General features: G+C 48.6%; 1 protein-coding gene across 1 annotated transcript in view; it reads right to left on the reverse strand.

Annotated features, from left to right (window-relative positions):
• Positions 1-2,916: 2,916 nt before the first annotated feature.
• Positions 2,917-14,753, reverse strand: part of LOC116941515 (acyl-protein thioesterase 1-like) — a 40,872-nt gene continuing 29,035 nt past the window's right edge. The window contains exons 10-11 of the mRNA XM_032952656.2: positions 7,146-7,322; positions 2,917-4,502 (exon numbers count right to left, since the gene is read on the reverse strand). Of these exons, the coding sequence (XP_032808547.2) occupies positions 4,449-4,502; positions 7,146-7,322 (231 nt within the window). The 3' untranslated portion in view covers positions 2,917-4,448. The remainder of the gene's footprint in view (positions 4,503-7,145; positions 7,323-14,753) is intronic.

Below are 14,753 nucleotides of genomic sequence, written 5' to 3' on the forward strand. Positions count from 1 at the left end.
TTAAATTGTGAAAATTGTGAAACAAATTTCCTCTGGGAATTCTTGCCATGAAAAGGACTTACTTTTAATTGTATAAAACCCATGGATGCGTGCACAATGAACACACACAAACTACCAAGAGTGAAAGTGCATCGCCATGCGTGAGTGCAAAGGCAAGATAAATGCATAGAGGGAAAGGCTCCTCCGCAGAGGCAATGCCACACCACTAAAACCACTCAGCCAGATAGCAATACACATTTGCAATTAAAATGAGTCACGGGGTGCGACCGTATAATGCAATTGTCCACAAAAGTGTCTTTCTGTTGCAAGGAGTGTGGAAAGAGGCACGACCACACGCTGGATATTTACCTTTCCCAGGGTCTGCGTGGTTCTATCAAGGGCGGCTACTGTTGACGTCTCACACAATTTTGATTTAAAGCTTTCGTGACTGCAGGGATTCATATTCTTGGTTCTTTCGGTAAAGTCACCACGTAGAAGGGAAACAATAAAATAACCTCTCCAAGACAGAGGTTCTCTGCAAGCCATCTGGCTATCATGAGAGATTCGTTCATGAGGCTATCCACATATACAAACACAGAGACAATTTCAACCGAGAAGATGGATTCTGGCTTAGCAATCATTGGAAGGATTTGATAAACCATTCGGGTCTTAATTGATTGTTCACGCTTACATTGGCTTTCAGACCGCATCCATTATTTTTCGTCTCCCCCCTCCTCTTTTCCGAACATATATGGACTCGCTCATTTGAATAACTGCCAAATCGCTCTCCGTGGTGCTAACGTAAAAAAAACCCGCCACTTTTTTCAAATGTTCTTGCTGTGGTTTTCACACCTGATGATGATTGCTTGTGTTGCAGTCGAAACGTCGTGATAATTTTATTGTTTTATATTTTTATTATTTTATTGTTTCCCTTCTACGTGACTTTACCGAAAGAACCAAGAATGTGTCTCACAATGTCAAAATCATCATCAGCCATGGTAAAAAAATTACGAGATGAAGGCCTCCCAAGCTTATGCCATCTCTCACAAATCCTGAGATTAAAGGATAAATGACAATATATAGCTTATCATACGCATTTTGATGAAAAACCAGCTTAGTAGTGCTGTGGATTGTGGTCGACTTAAAATAAAGATCGCGAGGACTTCATTTGGAGTTCATGCAGCCCATCACAAATGTCAAACTGATTACCCATTTGTGATAATTCAACAGTGGATATCCTATGCAGACACTGGCCCCTGCCTTTAATGTAGAATTTCCACGACTGCCCCAGAGATGAGCACAGCCCAATGCTCATTGGCACACGGAGACATTGACTTTTGTTAGTTAAATTTGGGTGACTTGCATTTCTCGTGAATGATCAGGCAGTTTACAAACTGCAAATCACTGCAAAGACTTCTTTGCCTTCACACCCGCTTTTGTTCAAGGATAAATGCTTTCAAGGACGTGATGCCGTTGCCTTGAGTGCACCAATTCATAACAAACGCCGGTCCAACCATGGAAAGTTTCTGTGAACGCACACCGATTCATGACTCTGTGTGCTTAAACCAACCCACCCGGCCTCACGATCGGCAAGTTCAAACTGAGTGGTGGGCAATACGGGAGGCTTATAGGAGGTTCACTGGGGTTTGCACAGTGTACTGTATGTCCGAAGGCATTTGTCCTCTTGCAAGTGAAGTCGCGTTAACATGAGATGCCTGCCAAGCCAGTCATGAAGTGTTTACGTGATCAAAAGTGTGCGTGATACAATTAAGCGCTGGGTGCGGCCTCGTTTCGATGTGGCCCAAGGCTGATGATTCCACATTCCTGTGGCAGAGGTCAGTCTATGCATAAGACGATTTTATATACCACAAAGTATACTGATCTGGAATTCGTACATTAGCCCAGCAGGTATCAGCAAGGATAGCCATTGTAGCCCTGCTCTAACAAGTGTGGGGTGATGTTCATTTGTTCGTGGCCGTGAGGGAGTAGTCACAATTCCACATTCCTAGAGCAGCAGCCAGTCTCTCTATATGACAGCCACATTTAGCATAATTTTCTTAAAATTGACTCCATATACAATTGATGACAATGCTTTGCCCTCTCAAATTGGAACAGCCATCAGCTTTGTGTAATCGGGGTCCTTGAGAACGACAGCAGTTGTCAGGCTGAGAACTTAGCACTAAGCCAAGGATAAGCTTAAATAAGTACATCCACACCAAACACAGAAGCCCAGGGGTAATGTTTTAAGGGCAATGTGTGCGAGCATGGACTTCACACATAAAGATGGAGCCCATAATCAAGGTGTTATTTTGTAAATGCAAAGCTAGGATGTCTATATACTGGCTTGTGCCGCAAGTCTTTAAATTATTAATGGGAAAAGTGAACTCCCCATGTGACATTGTGATGAGCACACTGCACCCACCCGTGCCATCAATTGGTTACAATTTTTTTTAAGTGAGAATTAATTACATCATTATCGTGTGAACATGGAGTCATCCGTAACAGCCTCAATACTAACCAACAACGCCGACACGAACCTCCCGTCTCAACGACGAGCCCACAGGCACAGTGAGAATTTTCATGGACTTTGAAAGTTCTTTCACCTCCACAAGGTGAGAGTTCCATGACATCGAAGAGGATCCACTGCAGTCTCAGGAGCTGGGATCAAGATGAATTGGATAAATGTAGTGGCACCACACTCCTCTCAAGCGACGAGCTGATTCAAACGGCAGTTTTCTCTATATAAAGATGTCACAATGCCATATCTTGACATCGGTTTTTATGATTCAAAAATCACACTTGAGTTTTTGAGTTGCAACTTATTTTAAGAGTGATAAACCGAGCGACGCGTTATCTTTGACCCAGGTCTGTTTGCAAGCGGGTTATTTATTCCGCCAGCCCTCTTATAAAGAGACATTACACCCTGATGAGCTGTCATCTGGTTCGAAACATTGTTTTTATTGTTTGAATGATCACTGTCCAGAATTCATTGCAAAAGGCATTTACTATCAACGGACTGTCACCTTGTTTCTAAGTAAACAAATTCATTCATTCATTCTTTCATTAAAATAGGGAAAGGCCTGCACAAAACATCTCAACATCGTTTGTTCCAATGCCATGAAGCGTAGAATGCACCTTTATGTTGCCGTTATTTTATTAAGGGAGGTTTCGTTTGCCAATGACCCCTTTCAAGCAGCCCTTTTACCAACGCAAAGCTCACAATTTATCCAGCCATGGAAAATCCCCATCAGATGGAAAACACGCATGTGCCTCATTCGTGTGTCGGGAGAAGTATATTTTCACAACAAATTTTCAGAGCCTAAATTGCCAAACCTGTACGAAATAGCGATTTGGTTACTTTTTCACCAACAAAATTTTTTACTGACATTACCTTTCTGCCAACACACAAACGATGCTCTGTTCTGTCCACAATGCATGTGAAGGTGAACGATACTCTGGATACACAGAACTATATAAGAGCCCCACACCCTGCACATCCATCAGAGTGCACAGCAAATACTTTGTTTAACCTCAATTTGGATTCAACTCACATAGCTCAGTGAGACTCAGTAAAGCCATCTGTTTAAAGAACATTCATTTGAGACATGGACACTGTTGAATTGTTTACACATAGTGCAGATGATTCGTGAGTGCCAATTAAGTGCATACGTAGTGCATGTCTTATGCATTAGTGTTTTCTACATAGCTCATTTTTATTAAGAGTAATGACAAGAAGTTAAGGTCTTTACAATAACATGAAATTAATTCCTTATGTTGTCCATTCCGGAGGAATACTAAATATCTGCACAAGATCTTCACTCAGTCCAAAGGTTGCGAATTCATATCCCAGCCGTTGGTCGACTCAGCCCTTCATGCCTATAGGGCAGATAAAATAGGTTCACTATATTGTGTAAATCAACATTGGTTGTTGGGAACATGCAATTTTTATCACAGGCTCAGTGCCACCAAAAATAATGAGCACTATTCCACGCCCATTTAAGCAGGCAGACATGTTGCAATTTAAAATTAGAGATGAGATATTAAACATATTCATACAGAAGCATAATGTGGCCACTTTGCTGCTGTGAAGTTTAACACGATCAAACGTTCATTGTACTAATACTCAAACCTACATCAGACTGCTGTGCATATGTAACTACTCTGGGGGACCTGCAAGGCACTGTGGGTATATTTCTCATGATGCCGTGTGGCTCAAGTACATTTCACCTTCAGTGTGCAGCGCCCTTTGTTACTCTCCCCCAACACACACTCTCTACTCCAGCACTTGATGCACCAAAGAATAAACCCTCTCCTGTGCTAGGGCACTTCTCAGACAGCAGGGCCAGGGCGAGACAGGAAGGCTGGAGCGAGCGAGTGGGTGAGAGCACGGGGAGCGCTCAGCTCAGTTCGTTCGGACACCATGGGTGGAGGGTGCAGGGCTGGCTGCAGGGGTGATCGGGCAAAAGGCATCAGTCGATGGGTGGCAGATGCTTGTCAATGAACTGCTTGATGTCTTTCATTTCCTGTAAAGGGGGTAGTGGGTGGCAGGTACAAACGACAACATCGATAAAACACCACTGGCTCAGGGCAGCCAATGGAGAGGAGCACTTCTGGATGCTCATTTGAGCAGTGAGATAATTTCACAGGCAGTAATTTCATAACGAGCAGCTCACACGTCCTTAGGATGTGACTGTCTATTCTTCCCTCTAGCCAGCCAGCTGAACTTTGTAAAAATATAGTTGGACTTCTTTCACACCGTACGTAGCCAACTGTGCTAATCGAACGAAGGTCATCCAGCACCCCCAACGTCCCCAGGGCCACCTCCCCTACCTCGCCCACTTATCCCGACCGTCGCCCCCTTACTCGTCACCTCCCTTCTCACGCAGTCATACCCAAGTGCGCCTCTCTCAACGGCCATCACAGGCATGCCCCACCCGCGGCTAGGTTCACAAGTTTATCGATTTGACATGAGTTTCAGCCTGGTTACGATTACTGCAACTCAGACATACAAGAATGTAAAAAATGTTTGGGACAAGAGAGATGTGGCAATGCGCACAGATAGAATCTAAGCACGCAGTGGAGCTAGAACACTTGCTGAATTTCACTGCTCAATTTCAAAATGCCTGTGGCTCAAATCGCATGCAATCGCTGCTACTGCTAAATTGTATGTTGGTCTATACGAGCTGAGGAACAATGTTACAGCCAAGTCAAAAATTCCAAGTGTCTCCCTGCTGCGATGAGCAATGGGATGGCACTCACCTCTATTGATGCTATAAGACAGTGCTGGAATGTCTACATTTCTATAGAAGGAACAGTCTCTGGTTTGGACAACCACTGTCAAATCCTCATAAACATGCATTGAATGGAGTTAACTTACTGCACCCATCAGGCCACACAGTGTTGCTTTATATATGAACAATATAGTAGTAGGTTATATCAATTAGATGCAAATGAACAAAATGGTAAGTAAATATTGTTCATTTGCATTTCCAAATGTACCATTTGAACATACGACTGGTACATGAGCAGAAACATATGAACATTTTGGCAAATGTTGCGAATTGCATTCTCGCCGAGATATATTCCTGGGAGCTTAACACGGTAGTCTTTTTAGAAAACGCAGTCAAATTCAGCACGTGCACACACACAGCATGAGTAGTGAGCACATGGCAGATAAGCCTTTAATCTCCACATATGAAGGTCACATCGTAGGAACTGGTTTTCCATTACTACTGCTCTCTGATACCATGTACATATCATTAAATATCTAAACACATGCATAAACACCTACGGATACTAAGACAAAAACCACCCCATGTGACTCAAAGTGTTGGGGGCAAGTACTGTTAGTGAGAACCTGTTAAAACCAGCACAGACAAGGTGTGGGTGTGACTGGCACCGAGCTTGGTCACGTATGTCTATACCAGTGCTGATATTTACACACCGCATCAACCACTTTCTATTACACGCTTTTATTTAACTCACTCTGTCTGTTGTTGTCGTTGTTGTTTTCGTTGTATCCTCAAATCTTGGAACTCAATTTTAACCCACTTCCCAATGTGGTATCGACTGTAGAACTTGGTATACTTATGTCATACTGATGACAATACTATTTTCTATCATAAAAAATATATATTTTGAAACATTCTTTTTTAATGTTATGTTTCGGCTTGGGTCTAATTGTCCATGGTCAACTGACGTTGGCTGTAACTGGCCTCGGTCCCTAACGTTATGGCAAGCTTCGGGGCCACTTCCTGGAGTCGTGGAGTTCTTCCATTACTAATACGGTACATTTCATTAAAGCGTGTTTGAAAAAAAGTTTTTTTAAATATTACTTATTAAGGCTGAGGCGACTAGAAATCGTGGCTGTGACCAGATATCAGACTTAGGTTGCTAGATTTATAGTGCAGTGTGCACACCAACTGTGTGATCACTCACTATAACAGAAAAACACACACATAAACAACCACATACATATTCACAAGGAAACATTCATAAATTATGAAGACCAAGACTCTAAAACACCTCCACACACACTCACTCTTACACCTACTTACAGTGATCTACATTAAAACAGCATTCAGCAAACACAACAGTTCGGGGGGAGTGAATCGAGTGTTTAGGGAATTCAAAGAGGGATAATGGGTGCATAGAAGGCTGCCTGTGTAAACACAGCCTTGCAGAAGGGCTGTGGGGAATAACAGAGAGGACTAAACGGGCGTGGTTCATACACGGTTGACCGATGCTAAGAAGGGCAATGGGATGTGCAGGGAGGGGTAATTTTTCTTCCCAGCACCCACTCCCCCCTAAAAACTATCCCTCCTTATATTATTGGACAATCAGACAGTCCACGACACACAGCCTATGCATCAACAAGGCTTGTAAACATAAATGTGTCGTTAAACTCAGCACCACCCGACACCGCCAATGAGTAAGGTTTGTCACGTAAACAAAACATGCCAATTCGTTACAAGTTCAGCACACAGGTGTGTTGGAAAGTAAACCCACAACATTTCCAATTCTAACCCAACAAAACTCTATTATGGATAATATTGGTCGCAAAAGCATATGTGTTAAACAAAGGTTGAAAGTGTTCATGCATTAGCTCTATCCGTCCATCCATGAAAGGATTGAGGAGGAGGCGGCTGTTGCTGTTGTTGTTTCACCTCTGGGCAGGAGCTGTGGGGCACGCCCGGGTAGGTCTTGAAGTCGACGTTGGAGGAGCCCATCATGCCGCGCAGCTGCTGCGACGTGAGGCTGCCGAAGGCTGCGGGAACGAGAGGGTCCTGCTCGCCATGGCACTGCAGGAACGACGTCTCCCTGTTCGCCGAGTTGGCGGCTGCCTGAGAAGAGCAGCACGCACGCACAACGCACAGCAGCTGCAGTCAGCCTGGCCTACCCATGCATCACTCCCGCATGCGCCACTCACTCAATACTCACAATACACTGCTAGGCAGCTGATGCATCATTAACTTAAAACAGGACTCAATCGGCCAGCTAATGCATCACTCACTCAATACTGTACTCAATCTGCTTGTTAGTACATCGTTCATCGATTGTGTACTCGTACAGCCCTTTGTTAATATAATGCTAGAGGAGGGCCTTTCCACGTTGTGTGTGTCATAGGGGATACTTGACCAGATTTTACCATTGGTGCGGGTTGGTGATGGGAGGTGTCCAAAACCAAATCACATAAAAGTCACTATTCATGTTTTCCATGGCTGGGTATCTAACTCGGGTCACTGGGAGCACAGCACACACAGCACTGCGTCACCCGACTCGGTTCTAAGGCGGTGTTAATGATGAGGATGTTGAGCAGTTTTCATCTGTCTTCGTTCAATTGCAAATGTGGAACCTTTGTTTTTTTATTTGACACTCCTAACACTTCCTATGTTGAAGCACGTAACACGAACTGCATTGTATTAAACCTTGTGAAGCAGCATATGCATTCAAGAGAGCTGCTCTGTGTTTAGAAACACTGAATAGTGGTTCAAGAGCAAAACACCGCATTCCAGGCAAGCATTTGCTTGGCAGCGAAGCTCTTCGGCAAATGCTCTGGACAGTCATCCATGAATAGCAAGCGAAATTGAAAAAGAAAGCAACACAGTTATACAGAATGTGTCATCTCCTGCAGGGTGAGTAAAACAGCATCCACATGCATGTACTGTATGTCAAACTTATTTTTAACCCTACATAGGCAACTGTGCTAATAGGAGGTGCGACAATGTATACCTATGACCAAATGAAGTTGTGGTTGGAACAATTGAATTGCAATCCAAATGTTGCAAGTTCAAATCTGGTCAGAGGTCAACTCCATCCATCACTTCTCTTGAGTCAATAATAAGTGTAGAGGTGTTAACTACTCACTGTTCGGTAACCTGCATTGCCACTAGGTATCAAAGGGGCAGTGCAGCGTTACCTCTGTGTACATAACGGTTTGGGTCAGACGAGGTGAAGTGGATCGTAGCCACAGTTTGGTAAGAACCAATCAGACAGTTCCACGTGGGAATGTGGGATTGGTTGCACCTGGCCACAAACGGGTATAAGAAGGGTGACCGCGCAGAGCGCGGGGAGTTCTCTCCCTACACGAAGACCGAAGCCCGGGCTGAACATAGCCAGGACCCTGGACCCAGCCTTCCAGCCCTTCTGAGGGCTAAGGCTCGGCGTATCCAGTGGTCAAGACCCGCCGGGCCAGCGGTGGGTCAGATAGCCTCCCCTAGGTCCCAGCCGGAGGACTCTAGGATAGCGGTAGACGTGTGAGTAAGTCCCGCCAAGATAGGAGGCTATACCTCCTTAGGTTAGGAAGAGACCTGTGTGTGGTCACGCTAAGTCTGGAGGCTGTACCTTCTTAGGGTATCGGGTGAGGGGACCGTATACCCTTCTGTGTGTTAAGGACTGTGTAAAGAGAAGTATTACAATAAACAGTGTGCCTCATAAGAAGTTTATTCGTCATTATAAACACTACAACTGGAGTCAGAAGTGGTTGAAAAATGGAAACGAGAAGTTCAGGCCACGTGCGAAGTCAGAATGGAGAAAACCCTGACTCGCCTGCGGGAACCGCCAACTCCGCTGAAAATGCTGGCGCATTGCCAGCCGCCCAACCACCGGCTCAGCAGCCGGTTGCTCCTCCTGCCATGGGGGACGGACTCCGGGCAGCACACAGCCGTCTCGCCCAACTTCTAAATGCTGCAGCCTCCATTCTTGACGAGATCAACTCGGAGGTCGCGGGCGGATCGGATCAGCCGACGGCGGATGTTCCCGCCATCGGCCAAGACGGACATTTTGACTTTCCCGCCGAGGAACCACGTGGCCGGAAGCGGAAGCCAAGGGCATTCTGGGAATGCTGGGGGCCAATCACACCCCGCAGAGTCATCAGCGCGCGACGCTGTTAACTCACGCTACTCAGCCGACGCCGCATCATCACAGTACCGACAGAATACAGTAGACGCTATCGGCCAGGCGATCACCGATTTCCGGCTCGAGAGTGTGCAGGCTGAGGATCAAACGACGTCCGCCCTCCAACAGCGCCTGCCCATCTTTCGTGAATTCGCGTCTACAGGGGGCGACTGGGCGGCGTTCCAGCGTCGCTTCCTGAGCCACCAAGAAATGGTGGCCTGTTCGGACGCACAGGCGCTTCGAGCGCTACCGGCCACCCTGGATGACGACGCTCTCGCCTCGCTCCTCACCATCCCCAGGCAACAAAGGGCGACTCTACAATCGGCCCTCTGATGGATGTCCGACGTCTACGGGCCTCCGTCTGACACCTGCAGCCGGTTTTATGATAGGCGACGCCACCCTAAAGAGTCTCCACTAGTGTTCCGGACCACTCTACTCGCGATGGCAGGAGTGAGTTACCCCCGCATGGACAATGAAGCCATAAATGCTTTCGTCCTCCAGAAGATGCTGGAACTGGCGCGCGAGCTGCGCATCGTCATTCAAGCGGTGTACGAAAAAAGTGTGTGCTCACTACGAGCCGCTCGGAGCATCCACACAGCATCTATTGCTCCACACAGATTCGACCATCGGCGCCTCGACTTCGACATCGAAGCCTGCCAGCAGGGACAACGGATTCTCCCCCGACCGGGCCTTCATGGCGACCAGGTCAACGGGCCGGCGACCGTCCGACCATGTGGGTCGCCGCGACGACCAGCAGCGGGGACGGCCTCCTCCACGCAGCGACGTATCGTGCTCCAACTGTGGCCGACGAGGCCACATCTCCTCCGAGTGCCGTGCGCCTCGACGACGCTCCTCCGGATACCGAGGGCAGGACTATAGGACGCCCACGGTATCGCGGCACAATCAGGCAAGTCGCGACCCCTCTCACGCTCGGCCCTCATTCACACCATACACACCGCAACGCACCATAAGAAATGCTTGCGAATCGGCATGTCATGCGGGGTGTTCCGGCGATTTTTCGCGGCCACTCGGACCTGGACAGTGGTCTGAGTTAGCCCATAGGGTGGTCGCGGCGACAGCGGGTTCCTCCGTGGTTGTCGGATCGATCGAAGGTGTAGAATTCCGTGTGTTGGTTGATACCGGTGCGTTGGCTACGATCATTTCGGATTTGATTTATAATAACTGCCCATACGATACCGCCCCTTGGAACGTGTTTCTATCCCGTGTTTCGCCGCTAATGGAAGTTCGGTGGGCATTATTGGGCAAATTCGTGCGCAAATTTCGATTGGTGACATTAAATTGGCAGGGCCTATTTTGGTCTCTTCCTCCCTCGCCTGGCCGTGTTTGTTAGGCACTGACTTTCTCGCGAAAATGCCTATTAAGATCCTTGTAGATCAAGGCTGCATCGAACTCCCATCGCGTCGACGGATGACGTTCTTGCCTACGCCCGTACATCTGCGCACGGCAAATGCCTCTGTGCAGGCGTTCGTCAGCACAGTCCGTATTCCGTCAGGGACACAAATGCTCGTGCCCTTGCGACTAAAAAAAACGCTAGCCCCGGACGCCTCGGCACATGGCGTTTTGCTGGGACCTTCGAACACAGCTGTTAAAAGGTTGGATTTAATGGCTGCACAGACCCTCGTAGCAGCAGACAGGGAGCCGTTCTTGCAGGTTTTGAATGTCGGATTGTCCACAACCATCATTCCGCAAAGAACTGTGCTCGCTCACGCGACTCCGGCGCCCCTGGGGACCGGAGTCGTGCCACAGGTTCCACCTCCTTCCGAATCAGATGAGGAATGGTTGGACGTGCTCTGCGCAGACACAGGTGTTCTGTCTGGTTCGCAGCGAATTAAATTGCGCGCTCTTCTGCGAGAATTTTCTGATATATTCAGTAAATCTAAATTTGATATTGGCTGCACCAAGCTGCTGCGTCACCACATTGATACTGGTGACGCTGCCCCTATTCGACAAAACCCATTTCGGCTTAGCCCGGCGGAGAAGCAGCATGTTAAATCGGCTGTGGATGACATGCTGGAGGCCGATATCATTTCTCCTTCCACTAGTCCCTAGGGTGCTCCAATAGTACTGGTCAAAAAGCACAATGGCAGTCTTCGTTTTGCATTGATTTTCGGCGCCTAAATAAAATCTCGGTAGCTGATGCCTACCCTCTCCCTCATATGGACAAGTCATTGGATGCCCTGGCAGGGGCGCACTATTTCTCCACTTTGGACCTTCTGTCGGGGTTTTGGCAACTCCCTCGAAGAAGCGTCAAAACCTAAGACTATTTTTCGGACACCACAGGGACTTTGAGTTTAATAGATTGCCCATGGGTCTTCACTCAGCCCCAGCGACGTTCCAGAGGCTCATGGAGCTGGTCCTCGCTGGGCTCCAATGGGACTCATGTCTCATTTATCTTGACGACGTCATCGTCTTTAGCCGCACGTTCGGCGAACACATTGAGCGATTGCGTGCCGTCTTCTTGAAAATGCGGGACGCTAAGTTAAAATTCAAGCCGCAGAAGTGTCACCTTCTGCGCGAGTCTGTGCGCTATTTGGGCCACATAGTCAGCCGCTCGGGAATTTCTACCGACCCTGAAAAAACCAAATGCGTTCGCCAATGGCCGACCCCTACATCTGCGGGCGATGTTCGCAGTTTTATTGGTTTTGCGTCATAGTACCTCAGTTTTGTTGCTGGCTTCGCGACGATTGCCAAACCGCTTCATGCCCTTACGTCCAAAGGGGTGATGTTTCATTGGGGGGACGCGGAACAGGCCGCATTTGACTCCTTGCGGAACGCACTCGTAACGGCACCGTCCCTTGCATACCCCGATTTTTCCGTTCCATTCGTGTTGGGACACCGACGCGAGCAATACGGGGATTGGGGGTGTTCTGTCCCAAAAGGTTGATGGCATTGAAAGGGTCGTTGCCTATGGTAGCAGAGTTTTGTCTCCTGCTGAACAAAGATACTGTGTTACCCGACGTGAGCTGCTGGCCATTGTCTTTTTCATTCAGCAATACAGGCCATACCTGTATGGTCAGCATTTTACCGTGATCATTCGGCATTACAGTACGCTCTGCGGGTTGACCAAACGTCCGGTCAGCTTTCTTGGTGGCTCGAAGTCCTTCAGGACTATGATTTCAATGTTACTTACCGTAAGGGTGCACAACACACGAATGCCGATGCATTGTCTCGCCTCCCGCCGGCTCAAAAAACGTGCATGCTTTTTGGGCTCTAGCCGTTGTAAGCCGTCACTGCCTGCGCAGGTCGCGCCTCTCGAAACGGTGTCCCGCCGCGCTTCCCGTCGCCTCAGCACCGATGTCAGATCATGCAGATCCAACGGCCAGTGACGACTTGCTGGGGCTGACTTTGGCCGAATGGGGTCGGCACCAGAGCGACGACATGTCGTTGTTGCGGTTGCGTCGTCACGCAAATAATACGGCTCCGCGTCAAGGGAAATTCAATTCATTTGTTATGAAGCACGGCTTGCTGATGCATTGGGATGCTGACTCGTGTCAACATAAAATCGTCGTGCCCTCCGCCTTGCGATATAAAGCCGTATGGGCAGCGCACGAGCGCTTGTTACACCTGGGTGTTCATAAAACCATTGGGTTGTTGCGGTTGCAATTTTTCTGGCCCGAGCATGCTGCGCGATGTAACCGACATTCTACTGGGGTGCACCCATTGCGCGCAACGTAAACCGCCGGCTAAAACGGCATGCCCGCCCCTGCAACCCATTTCGGTGTCTCGTATAAACGAGTTTGTGCCTCGCGATATTTTGGGCCCTTTTCCTACTACACCACGGGGTAATAAGTACCTTCTGGTTGGGGTAGAGTATTTTACGTGGTGGCCTATGGCCTGGGCCCTCCCCAACCAGTCAGCAGCGGCCGTCGTGGACGCCTTTGTTCAGGGCTACGTCTTGGACAAGGGCGCACCAGAACGGTTGCTGACCGATCAGGGAAGAAATTTTTCAGGAGTCCTGTTGAATGATGTGTGCTGCCTGTTGGGCACAAAGAAAGTGCGCACTTCACCCTACCATCCCCAAACCGACGGCATGGTGGAGTGCTTGGATAGAACTCTAACCGCTATGTTATGCCATCAGGTCGATGAATCCCACCTCGATTGGGACTTGCAGGTTCCAGGGGTCCTCGCCGCATACCGCATGGCACCTCACGCGGCGAAGGGATTTTCCCCGTTCTTTTTAATGTATGGCAGGGTTGCCTTTCCTCCCGCCGACGTTCGGCTGGAGATAGAACTGCCACCGCAGAAATCCAAGCTCGTTGACCTCTTGCGATTTAACCTCCGTAAGTTGGCCGAGGCACGGGAGGCTGCCATTGAAAATTCGGCTTCCCGCCAGCGAGCAAATTTGAGACTGCATGATGCTCGGCTTCACTGCCCCCAGGTGCCGGTGTCCACATCAGCAAAACTCCTCAGGCCATGGCGGGGTCCGGTGGAGGTGATGGAGGTCCTGCGTCCCCAATGTATTAAAATTCGCTGGGGACGGCGTCGCTGGTTCGTGCACCCTTCTCGGTTAAAACCCTTAGTCGCGCCGCGCGCCCCTGCGACACACACACAACACGGGGGCCGAGTGTGCGACGCGTCCGACGAGCCAGATGTTGCCCCGTTGCTGCCTAACCCACAGCACAGGCGTGTCATTCCTCCTGCAGATGACACGGGAGTGACAGCTCCGTGCAGGCCACGTTCGGCCTCAATTGACCATGGATCGTCAGGTGTCCCCGTGGAGGTGCCTCAAGACCCACCTCATGACCCACCTGACACTCTTGTTCATCCTCCTGCTCCTCCTGTGCCGCCGACGAAGCCTACCATCCCCTACAATAGCCCCGTGAAACACAGGCGCGCTAAATCTCGCCGGTTTTTATTATGCTTCTCTTCCTTGTTGACACGTTCCAGGTTCCTAATCGGTTTTGCTACACTCGCCGCCTGCTCTATCGCGTTGTGTGTATTTTCGGTGTCATGACCGATTGCCTTGTACATACGTTGTGTTGTTAGGGGGGTATTTATATGGGGTTTTTTTTCCTGTTCTTGTTCTTGTTGTTCGCGAGGCACACTCACATTTCTTCCATCGTTGATAATTTCGGAGTTTCACATTGTTGCAGCCGGGACGGCTGGAGCTTCCGAAGGAGGGGGTGATGTAGAGGTGTTAACTACTCACTGTTCGGTAACCTGCATTGCCACTAGGTATCAAAGGGGCAGTGCAGTGTTACCTCTGTGTACATAACGGTTGGGGTCAGACGAGGTGAAGTGGATCGTAGCCACAGTTTGGTAAGAACCAATCAGACAGTTCCACGTGGGAATGTGGGATTGGTTACACCTGGCCACAAACGGGTATAAGAAGGGTGACAGCGCAGAGTGCGGGGAGT

This window comes from Petromyzon marinus, chromosome 12 (assembly GCF_048934315.1).
Source record: "Petromyzon marinus isolate PM22_M1 ecotype Great Lakes invasive population chromosome 12, UKy_Petmar_22M1.pri1.0, whole genome shotgun sequence".
NCBI classification, from domain to species: domain Eukaryota; kingdom Metazoa; phylum Chordata; class Hyperoartia; order Petromyzontiformes; family Petromyzontidae; genus Petromyzon; species Petromyzon marinus.